The following is a 13,151-nucleotide window of genomic DNA, read 5'->3' on the forward strand; positions in this document are numbered from 1 at the left end:
ACCAAACAGCAAATCCCCTATATAGTTATATATGCCATGGTGCATATGGGATCCCTTGACAAATAATTATATATATCACAGCTTACATTTAAAAGCATGTTTGAATTTCAATTTGAGACATAATTTGTATATTATCTGAAAATATTTTATATCAAAAGAAAAAAAAATTGAAATTCAACCCATCATGTTAACAGTGGATAACATACTGTAGATAACATACTGTATAAATCTGCCTAATAGTGCATATGGGCACCCTTAACATAACACAAACTAAAAGAGCTCTCCCATAAAAATCCCCACCATCAAATAAGGGCATGGACCATTAAATCTTAATGGGATTTTTAGAGGAAGCTCTCTATTTGTACATGAAATTTACACTAATAAGGCAAAGAAACCCATGTGCGCCGCACCATTAGGTGAATCTTTATCATTATCTTTCGGTAAACAGACAGATTTATTAGATTCAGCATACTACACCTACAAGTTGTAGAATAATATGTTCAAAGCTGTATTGTGGTTACAAACATATTGTACATTAATATTACAACCATAAAGTAATCAAAGAAATGCTTATATACTTACAGTGATTGAAGTAAAACAAAATAAATAAATAAATAAATTGACTGGTATGATTGATCCAACTTTCTGACTTTCTGATAAGCTCACCACATATCAAATACACATAAAATTTAATTCTGTTATATAACTTGCAATTATCAAATATACACACTTATGCGAGCAATTTGATAAAAATGATCAGTTCATATTTTCTGGTAATTGACAGCATCGGAAGAATCGGTTCTCATCAAACGGCCAGGTTCATGGATGAGATCTACCAGATATGATTTTGGTGGAAACTTTGGATTTTCTGCCTGTGAGGAAGTAAAACAATAAAAACAAAATATGTATAAGTGATGAGTTTCTTTCCAATTGGTTCACAAGAAGTACAGTAAATGCAGGAGCAGGTCCAGGATTTGAAAGGTGTGGCCAAAATTACTGGGGAGCTGAGGGGCTACAACTGATACTGATGATTTTGTCAGGGCTGCTGCCACTGAAATGATAATGTGACATCAACTGCATTAATGTTGATACATATATGCAAAGTGAGAGGAACATTTGATGTATGATGAATGATTTCACATGATTTAAACTTAACTTGCTTAAAGGGAATGATCTGCTATAAATAGCCTAAAATTATGATTTTTTTGATATTATAACATGTGGGAAAAGGTGAATATTTGCTATCTGATGCTTCAGACTTGTGGTTCCGCAGTTATGGAGTTTTTACTGGTCACTGCATCCGCGCAATTGACCATCTGTGTCCTGACTGATTTTCTGGACCCTTCCTGAGGGGATACCAAATAGAGGCAGGAGGCCTCTTCAATACCCTGACACCAGTAAGAGTGATGTAAAACTGATGTTAGCCTATTTATAACCATCAGAGAGTTTGGGCCCAGCATACTTCTGATGCTTCTTCCATTCCGTCCACGGACGACCGATGATGATGAGCCCATGCAGGGAAGGGGATATAGGGGTAGTTCAGTGGTAAGGGTTCACTTGACAAGAAAGAAGTCCAAATTTAAAATCCTACTGAGTGTACCAGGCATAGGGCGTTATCCCTATTCAATGTTCAACATTTATACATTCAACATTTTATCTGAGAATTGCATTGTTGATTCTAAAGAATGAACCCCTTGGCAAATTGTATCATCTTCAAAGTAAAAGATAATATTATTCTTAATTACATTTAGTATTTTATCTAATTTCCTTGTACAGCTTAAAGTAATTTAATTGTGTATCGTATTATAAATCAATCAATAACACTACTGCTGAAGAGGATAATAAGCTTCTACCTATTTCTATAGAATAGTTCTTGTCTTTGTTTGCTTTGGCTAAATTCTGTTCAAGTGGTAGATAACAAAGCATTGTATTTTGTGATATTTCTGAACCTCGTTGACTTGGGGATGATTTAATTGAAATGACCGTCAAATTATGACTGTTGGATATTTATTACCAGAAATGTAAAAAAAGAGACACATGTAGAACCGATAAAAATACAATTTTGTCGAAGGAACAGAGTTCAACAAATCATAACCCCGCTTTTGGATATCGTTTGAAGTCAAATGATATACCATTTTAAAGCTTATGGTATATATTTTCTAAACACGAAATAAAACAAAATTGACCGGGGCCGACTTTACGGCTGATTCGCCGCGTCCAGTCACATATACTTCTCAGCTCATTTCAAACATAATAATGAATATGTTATATTCAAGATTGCAGTTTCAAAACAGTTAGTAGAATCACTTCTAAAACTTAATTAAGTACAAATTCAGAAAGAAGAATGAATGTAAACATTTAGATACTTACTGAGTCATTTTCATCTGTAAGCATTACTTCATTCCAAGCCCTGTTATAATCACCTCGTACTAAAGAACTTGCTACCCCAATCCTATCACATAATGCCTGCAAGGTAAAGAGTTATCAAAGACGACATCATAAATCACACCGCAAATCCATATAAGACATGCACATGTACAGAATTTAAATGTACAATGTAGCCTGATAAAAAGTAATCCCTAAACATTGATTTTCTGAAGGGAAAAAAATTGTTTTTTGGAGGGGTTCTATCGGGTGTTTTTGTTGTGGTTTGTGAGTGTATTTTTTTAGTTGCAAAGAAAGGCTATGCACTATGACTATGCAGGTGTTTTTCTATTGCTGAAAAAATCATTGGTTATTATATTTCATGCTTGCGCTGGTGCATAAAAACACAACATTTTTGGTGCTGTGCCTCGGGCTAAAGCTCTAAAGTAGCCCAAATTAAGATATGCTTTTTTGAAGTAAACTATAAATAACTATTGAATCACACAATTTGGCATCTAATTTAGCTAAAGTAGGCTATAGGAGCAAATAATTATCATTGAAGAGCCACAAATTCAAATAAAAGGGATGTTTCCTGATATGCTAAAAGGAAATTTCCTGTATGTAAAGAAGGCCCCCGCCATGGCTTGATCATAACTTGATGATCACTAAGCTAATTATATTAGCCCAATGTTTGGCAAGTTATGACAGGATTTTATGAGCTGCTGTATGGCTAAACTGCAATGTTATCATCAACAACCATACATTAAGATGAACGTTTGAGGGTTTCAACCTCCAAATAAAAGATGGAGAAATGAGGTAAAGAAGTTAGTCCTGCTCCTATTATGCTGCTCCAAACTAGACTGAAACTAGGCACTGAAATTCTAACTGTTCAAATCTCATCAAAAATCAATGTGCAACTTTTAATTTCTTTTAAAGAGTTGCCCCACAACATCATTCAAACTGTTTTCCACTATAAAATTGTGTTCCCAAGAGTCTGGGGCTGATAGCATCAAAAACATGACTTGTTTTTTACCAATCTCTTTCCATCTTAAATATTTTTACTTACCTTAAATAGTAACGCCCGATGATAATGTATTCCTTTCTCAATCATGCCAATAGGAATAACATTGCTTTTCAATTCATACTTTAGTTGACTGATTGAAAGTTCATAACTGAAATTTGGCAGCTGCCCTCTTTCAATTGCTCCACCCATCTTCTCACTCACAAACCTGGTAAAAACACATAGCAAATGGAAAACATTTTACATTTAAAGGTGAAACATTAACTACTATATAATTCTTTACTGTAATCAATGTTTTAAATGTGGGTGACATTAATTTAATGCATTAGGCCCCGGTGCTCAATCTCGCCGATTAACTCTGCGGCATCACAGAGCATTTTGATGGCTCTCCTGCGGCTTGCAGTTTCAAGCCGCAGCACGATGCTGACAAATTAATATATTGTAGCCATATCCCTGGTTGGGAATTTGTGAGCAGTTATGGGCATCGAGTTTGCAACAACTTGCCATCTTCTTGTTCTGCGGTTTGTCATTCATTACTCAAAACCTTTATATTAATGTTTATTGTAGTACTTACACGTACTTGAGTTTACTCACCTTGAGCAATTTGGGGATCAGTCAATATAATCCGGCAAAGAATGTATATCGAAGGTCATAATGATATCATCCAAGCATAGAAATGATATAAAGGACATTGCTGCTTTAAAGGGTTCATGGGTTTTCATTTTTCATTCCTCTCTTTTTTCAGTTTCACCATTGTTTCATGGTATATAAAGCCTGCACAAAAATCAACTCAGCTGTTATAAAAACACCTATATGGCGTAATGTATGAAGAAAGTACGGATATTTTAAATATTACAAATTCATCAGTATACTATTAAGCGCATCATACCAGCTTATAATACTATCATCCGAGGACTATAGCCTACAAAGAAAAAAAACGCAAAACCGGAAAAAAAATCGCAAAAAAATAATATACACAACACTACTGAAGTAAACATTTACACATCACACAACAATCGAGCATAGTAAAAAACTACTGGAGAAAACATCACACATTTTTTAATACCTTTTTTAATCTGCAGGTTGAAAGGGATCATAAAAATTCTTGAATATGAAGAAATGTGATTTTTTGTGTGTGTGTTGGAGAGACCCACTGTAAATTCCCATTCCAAAAAGTTGTTTTTTTCATTTGAAGACATGGATTATAAAAAAGAAAAGAAAAATACAAAACCACATTTCGCATGACTTTTTTGACCTGCTACAGGAAACAAACACATTTTTTTGGCCTTATATTAGAATAGAAACCATCATTATCTTGCGAACAAATGAACAATTTGAAAGGACCTTTATATTTGACCCTTTTAGTGAACCAACAGGGACTTTGTAGCATGACTGCAGATCATAATTATAATGTATCCAATAACCGAGTTGGAATATTTCTCTTTAGGTAATTGTTCCAACATGTATTTGGGTTATTTTTCTGCCTATTTAACAGCTTCAACAGTAAGAAATTACTTCAACAGTCTTTACTGTTTTGCTTTGGCTTTTAAAAGCAAACTTAAAAGTCATCAAAAAGTGTATTTTATAATGCTACATTAAACAATGTCATATTGTTGATGAAGTCATAAGTAAAAAGATAAAAATAGAGTTTAGTATTACTTGCCCATCACAGTAAGCAGTAAAATTAGAAAAGTTTTGATTTTGCTATCTTCAGTAGATAGCATTTGCTAAGAATAACATGCAGGCCTTTTTTTTGCTTCCAATATATTGTTTCTGGGCCCAATTTCACTAGGACTTACGATCGACTTTACGATTGACTGAATAGGGGATCAAGTGTGGTAAATTAATGATAAGATCGATGGAAAGGCTTTGTGAAATGCGGTCCTGAGATATTTCAACCCGACTTTAAGGTATTTCAATTTAAAATGAAAATTTGTGGCGTGCATGTTTACAGCATTTTCAGCAATTGTTAGGCATTTATTCTGTAATTTTCAGAGCAGCATAATATACATAGGGTCTTTGATGTAATTACATGACAATATGTAGCATGTTAGCTTCCTGTAGGCTAACATAGGGTCTTTGATGTAATTACATGACAATATGTAGCATGTTAGCTTCCTGTAGGCATTTCATTTACTTTAGGGGAGAAATTCAGGTTTTCTTGGTTTTCTCGAGCATCAATTTTGATGTTTGATATATAAGAGGGTCATTCTTTTTTGTGCAAAATCATTTTAGCTGAATCAAATTAAGAGCTCTGTATATGGTAACAATGTTTGCACAGTATTATTTGTGGGACATAAGAGTACATCAGATATCAAATAATTTTGTTTTTTTGAAATTTGCGATATAATACAAATTTTATGGCAAGTTATTAAAATTGATATAAACTGTAAATTTTCCTTGTGTAATGGTTTAGATTTGTGTTTGTTTAAAGCATCTAGAGGTCTTTTTGGTATTGGATGCTATATGAAGCACCTTATTATTATTTTTTTTTTCTTATTATTATTATTAAAATTGGATGCTGTTATAATATTTTAAGTTAAAATGCATTTTTATTGTAAACTGGTCATCTACTCATCTCGCTGTTTAAATAAAATGGTAATGTTGATTCAGTTTTAATGCAGGGATGGTTAGCATAATCATAACACTTACATATTGAGCTAATCTGGTATGAAAGATACACACATATTTTGATGTAAATGTTTGAATTTTTTTACTGTTTCCGGCCGGTGTATCAAATCTTATTTTGGTTCTGAGGTCACCTACAATAAAATATACATTTGCTCTCATTTGTAGATCGAAGCTAAAACTTACAGAACCAAATTTATAAGAGTGAATGTAGAACTTATTGAATGACTCTCATATGAGATATAAGACGATAGTTGTATTCTCATTCTAAAACACTTTGTTTCAAATATACTATATCAATAATAATTATTATTATTCTAGAAGTTAAATTGAAATGCAATATGTTTTGCACATGTTTTGCAGATGTCAGGTGTGCAGAGAAGTTATAACCACAAGAGAACAATACATATAAAAACATCATAGAGAATAACATTGGATCCTTCAATATTGTTTCTGATGTATCAGTTTCTATTTTTCAAATAATCAATTTATGTTGAAAATGGAAATATTTAATATTCAACAATTTATGTTGAAAATGGAACAAATGAAAAATGCTAAGTCACCTGGCATTGATAATGTAGCTTCTGAGTTGTGGAAGGCAACTGGGAAAGAAGGATAGACCTAATGTGGCGTCTATGTGGTATCATCTGGAAAAAGAAGAAATGGCCGAGAGACTGGTGCAGGGCAGTATTTATTCCACTGCCAAAGAAGGGAAATTTGAAAGAGTGTGCCAATCACCGGACCATCAGCCTGATTTGTCATGCAAGTAAAGTGCTTCTGAAGATCATCATCAAGAGAATGAAGAACAAAATGGAGCAGGAAATATCTGATGAGCAGGCAGGATTTCGTGAAGGAAGGGGTACTAGGGACCAAATTGTCAATATCAGGAATGTGATTGAGAAATGCAGAGAGCATAGACTTCCTCTTTATATGTGCTTCATAGATTACAGTAAAGCTTTTGACTGTGTTAGCCACCCTCAGATGTGGGAAACTATGAAAAAGATGGGTTTTCCAAGTCATCTTGTGGATCTGATCAGCTGCTTATATGAAGACCAAGAATCGGCAGTCAGAACAAGTAGTGGAGACACAGATTGGTTCAAGATTGGAAGAGGCTTACGACAGGGCTGTGTGCTATCACCAAACCTATTTAACATCTACTCTGAAGACATAATGAGAACAGCTTTGGAGGGGTTTGAAGGTGGAGTGAAGTTTGGCGGTACAAGAATTACTAACCTGAGGTACGCCGATGATACCACTCTTATTTGTAGCAGCAGAGTAGAGCTGATTGATCTTTTGAAGCGCATCAAAGAGGCCAGTGAAGAAAAACACCTTCTCCTGAACACAAAGAAGACAAAAATAATGGTTGTAGACAGAGAGAAAAAAGTGATGAGTTTGTGATAGATGGACAACAGATTGAGGAGGTGAAGCAATTTGAATATCTGGGTTCAATGATTAACAACAGTGGTGACAGCACAACTGAAATTAAGAGAAGACTGGCTATTGCAAGGACAACTGTGCAGGGCATGTCAAGCATATGGAAAAGCAGAGGCCTATCCATTGACCTCAAGGTACGCCTACTTCGTGCAACTGTGTTTTCCATTGCCACTTATGGATGCGAGTCTTGGGCTATGACCAAGAATGATAGGAAAAGAGTAGATGCTTTTGAGATGTGGTGTTACAGGAGGCTTCTACGAGTGACATGGAAAGACAGGAGAACAAATTCCTGGATCCTTGACAAGATTGGTACAAGTCTAACCATCAGAAGCGGCATAATGGAGAGAAAGCTGAAGTACTTTGGCCATATTGTCAGGAAACATGGAGGTGTAGAAAAACAGATTTTGCAAGGGGCCATGGAAGACAAACGAGGAAGAGGACGTCCACCAACATCTTGGACTAATGACGTGAAGCTGGTTTCTAACCAGGGAATGCAAGGTGCAACACACTTGGCATCGGATCGAGTGAGATGGCGTACTCTTGTGAAGACCACAGCAGCGCTACACAGCGCCACCTGACACAGAGAGAGAGTTGAAAATTTATTGTGATGTAAACATAGTATTATTATAATAGGCCCCTAATGACATTCACAAGAAACTTTGTTGAGAACATCCATTTTGGAACAGAAAACTCTGTCTGAGCTCTGATTTGTTCTGACACCTTGTTAAGTTTGATTATTTAGCTTTTGTTAACATTTCCTAGAGGCCTATTTTTTTGGATTAAAAAATATTATCCTGTTTTGTCAAATGAAACATAGCTAAATCCTAATCATTTAGTTAATCCTAACTGGCAATAACAGTCAAATCATTTACTTCAACAGAACATATTATTATTAAAAACCTGGTATATATCCACCCCAAAGGAAAAAGAATTATGCACATGCATGGGTATGATTACTTTGAATTGAATCAATATGACAAATCCATGGTGCTCATGTAATCAAAACATTGCATTCAGTACCATGTCTCTACTACCTCTGAGTAGACATAATCAATACGAATTTACCCACATATTTTCCTGACCTAGTTATAAAATATTAACCACTATAGAAAAAAATATTACCAGTTTCAAGAATCTCCTTAAAACTCGCCTCTTTCCCACTGTTTAGCTCTTTTCCTTTCGTCTTCTCTCTTAACGCTTTGCCTGCTTTTGTAAAAGGCACTTTGAAATTGCATTGTCTATGTTTATGTTTATAAGCTGTTATAGCTAAGGGTATATGCCTAGAACCTGATTGGTTACTCCATCCTAACTTACAGCATCATGATTCATGAGCCATGGGCAGCAATCCCAGAGGTGGGGGGGGGCATGTCCCCTCCACATTTTGAGATGTGGGGATACTTCCTAGGTCTAAGTAGGCTTACTGTAAAAATACAGGCAATATATGATATTATACCTTGATTTTTGGCTAAAATAGTATGAAATAATAAATTTTTTCGCACTAATGTGAACAATACCTCCCTAGAAGTAGGATTGAAGAAAATGAACAAGATGCAAATACATGTTAAGAAGCCGACTGAATATTAAATCAGCAGGGACTAAATATTTCCTTCTTAAAGTTCTTTCTTTAACCCCCTCCTAAGTTCAAATAATATGAAACTGAAATTATTGCACGCATATATCCCAGCAAAATCAGGCTGGAATCATGCTCACTGGGTAATTTTGTTTTCTTTTCTCCCTCACTCGACAAAAAGTCCAGGCACGCCACTAGAAATGAACTGCAAACTGCTTCACTCCAACTGACTTTACACAATAATAGTGTAAAAAGTGTCCACCAAATGCCTTCATTTGGCGCCCATTTTGTAAAATTTACCAACAACTCTGGGGGGCACATCCTCCCTCAGACACCCCCTCTTCCCAGTCATATTTAACAAACTTGTGCTCCCCCCCCACTATCAACTTCAGATTGACGCCCTTGTCATGAGCCAGTGGTTCTTCTGCAGTCAGATTTACTCTGGTAGGAACTATTGCTATAGTTTGGCTGGCATCATACAACTTGTTGAATAAATGATATATTTGTATATAACTTGGAAATCACTTACACCCAATGAGTTAATACTAGCATTTCTATGTCTTATCATAGAAAGTGAAGGATCAAGTACTTCACTATCTATAGGTGTGATCTGTCCCCTTTACCCTCAAGGCACAGAGCATGCGAAGTGTAGACCTTTGGGATGGTCTTATGTCGATACACACATATTATATCTCTTTCTTTGACTTGGAGTAACATATGTTTGGATGTATAATAACAATATTGAGGACCGGATCAAGTTATTAACTCCGCAACATAAGAAGCTATAAAAAATCTGTAATCTGTTACTTATTTTGAACCAAGCCATGAATGCCATCCAACCTTTTCTCAATTAAAGCTCTAACAGTGATGCTAATTTGGCTGTTTATCCGCCAATGGGCTGCTTTGAAGATCACTTGCCACGGCTCAGAATACACTCCTCCACTTGACTCAAATATGGCTACACTTGAGCGATCATCAATCATGCCATGGCAGCAAAACTTTGGCTAAGTTTAGGCAAGCCTGAGTTAAAATTTAATTTGATCACTTAACTTTTGTTTACAATTTAAAGCTATGCGACAGAATGAGTTAATTATAGCTGGGACTTTCCAGTTTTCTCAAGTGGAGGCTGACTCATAAAATCATTCATTCACTCTCTATTTCATGAGAGATGGTAACACCCTTTCAAGTAATCATGCAAGAGTTTGTGGTAATGACAGTTTTGGGGAAATCTCTCTTGACAAGTCATATTCATAATTATATAGGAAATCCCCATATGTCTCAATGTGACCATTGTTTTGCATCATGTATTGAAAATCCCTGTGTCTATAGTAAGGTGAATGCGACAGAATGAGTTAACTATAGCTGGGACTTTCCAGTTTTCTTAAGTGCAGGTATTCCTAAATCAATCACAATATTAAATCTGCTCAAACTCAGCATTAATATGAGAATACCTCCGAGACCGGCTCCGAGAACACCCTGTAACTTGTAACATCGACATGTAAGCTGTACATCATTATGGGATGAAGGCACCTGCGACTAAAATGCACATTGCTATTATTCTGGGGTATACATGTCATTGTCCTGCTATTATACATAGGCAGTTTATTATGGGCTTGCATAGTGCTTTAGTCACAGCTGGCTATGAGTAGAAAACCTAAAAGCATATTAAGCAAATGCTATATTTAAATATTAATTTGATATGGACCTACTGAACAGTTCATATAGTAATCAAATCGTCGCTTGCAAGACATAGTAGCGGATCATGAAAATGGCCATTTTAAGATAATTGCATCTGAAGTTTTTGCAACTTTTAACCGTTTGTCATACATTGCCTCGATTAAAATGTCCCCTTTTCTTGAATGGATATGAAAATATAAATATTTAAATTACATTTAATGTATAAAAAACATTGCTGTCATTCACATAATTAGTCATTAAACTTATACGCCAGTATGTAAAAATTTTTGAAACATTATTCTCCATTCAAAATTGACATACGACACGTGATACGCCAGTATGTCGAATAATAGTTGAATTCATATCCATATTGGCCACAGCCGCGATATACCAAAATAGTGGTGTATGTCACTTATTTACAACATAGTGGCGTATGTCACTGATAAGCCAATGACATGTATATCTTGAAAGTTTGTCAGAATGTAGAGCTTTATACATAGATTATGAAACTGATCTTATCTCATTTTGTCAAAAATGCTGATACACCACTATGTCTGAAATGAAAATAATGTTGAAAGAATAACAAGAAAAGCCTTGTATCAAGGCTAAGTTTAATTTGTTGCGGTCTGTTTACAATGTCATAAAATCAAGCATGACCAACATAACAAGTAAAACTGGCTTGCATGCATGCCATATCAAATAATTAATTTGTTCAAGTTTACTTTTATAGCTTTAATAATTAAACTTTAATGTTGCAAAAAGATACCAATTAGGGCATTAAGGTTATACGAGGTATTAATGGTCGAAGCAGCCATAAAAAACGATTTTCATTATCTGAATCAATATATTATTGAAAAATAACACTTTGGTGTTTTGCAAAAGTTCATTATACAAATCATATACTTTGAAAACTTGCTTGATTTATTGTTGTTAATGAGTTATGTACGTTTTACAAAAGTGTTGTTGTTTCAGCCCTCTTTACAACATAACTCAAGAACCACATGACCTACAAAAGTATATCTGTGATATTTGAATTCTTCTACACGCTCGCTATGAATTGAGCAATGCAATTTTTGCTGAAGCTCACTACTATTCGCAAGATGCTGTGAACTACATTTTTTTGTTGCTGCTTCGACCAACAATACATTGTATTACCTTAATTAGCTTAATTGCAGTTCTTCTAGAGTTGAAGCCTTAACATTTCAATATACTGATATGTTTTTCTTAATTCTGGGCATATATACTCCAATGATTTTCTCCTTGCTCCTTTCTGGCAAACACTCAATTCTTTCAGACACATGCATGCCTACAAACTGTCAGTAGGTCACTTTTATCATGCAGATTATTTTTAAATCTAGGCTTATATTTTTTGCACTCTGTGTCATTTTTTTAACTGATCTAGTTTGTGAACTCTTTTTTTGTTTTTGACGATTGAGCAAATTCACTTCCCTTTAATTTTGATATACCCAACATGGCCTACTTTTCAGAAAGCTTTTCATGAAATTTCTTAACAGGCATGAGTACGGTACTTAGGGGCTGTGCAATAATTATGAGCCCTGGGGAGGGGAAAATTGGGGGGGGCAAGAAATTTTGGTGAGCCAAAAGGGGGGGCAAGCAATTTTGGCAAGCTGAGAGGGGGGGCAAGCGATTTTTGGCACACATTCATGGGGCACCTTTTAATAAAACGCTCTAAAAGGCTTAGGAAAACAGTACGGAAACGCTTAAATATGCAAATTTTCCTGCTAGCTTCTTTCATAACAGGTATATAGACCATTTAAGGTTTGCAAATTGGGATCCCAAAAATTTGGCATGTGCAAGGGGGGGGGGGGAAAGAATTTTTTGCGGGCCGAGAGAATTTTTGGCGGGCCGAGAGGGGGGGGGCAAGCGATTTTTATGAGCCGTTTGAAATTTTATTTCCCCAGGGCTCATAATTATTGCACAGCCCTTACCTATATTCAGATTTATTGACTCATTTTCTTGATTGAAAATTGAAAACTTTTGTAATAATTCCAAGAAATTTATGAGGGATTATGGAAAATACATTGCTTGTCAAGAAAACAATTTGCATATCTGATTTGTATGGCCTATGTGGGATGCAAGGTATCAAGGAAAATCAATCACTTACCATGAAAGTAAATTAGATTTATTCCTATTTTATAAATATATTTATCATTTTATATTAAAAAATACATTTTGTACTGGAATTCTAATCAAATTTATGCTTGGTGCTTATAGATCTGTGCATAAGGCATGTCAGTAATTATTTCAGTAATGCTGTGTGTAACAGTAAACTTTTGTGATCAATCAAGCAGTTTTGTCACCTGGTGATTCACTTCACTTTACCATATGCAGGCCTTGATCATCCATTTTTGACAAAAGTTAAGAAAATATAAACTAAGTTTAGGAATTACCATAAAGTTACCTGCCTATATTGCAAATTACATTAGGTCTACATAT

General features: G+C 35.1%; 1 protein-coding gene across 1 annotated transcript in view; it reads right to left on the minus strand.

The window, feature by feature from the left end:
• Positions 1 to 243: 243 nt before the first annotated feature.
• LOC140154885 (armadillo repeat-containing protein 3-like) overlaps positions 244 to 13,151 on the minus strand; it is a 65,794-nt gene continuing 52,886 nt past the window's right edge. Inside the window, 3 exon segments of the mRNA XM_072177535.1 lie at positions 244 to 872; positions 2,371 to 2,466; positions 3,431 to 3,593. Of these exon segments, the coding sequence (XP_072033636.1) occupies positions 762 to 872; positions 2,371 to 2,466; positions 3,431 to 3,593 (370 nt within the window). The 3' untranslated portion in view covers positions 244 to 761.

This window comes from Amphiura filiformis, chromosome 6, assembly GCF_039555335.1.
Source record: "Amphiura filiformis chromosome 6, Afil_fr2py, whole genome shotgun sequence".
Taxonomy (NCBI): Eukaryota; Metazoa; Echinodermata; class Ophiuroidea; order Amphilepidida; family Amphiuridae; genus Amphiura; species Amphiura filiformis.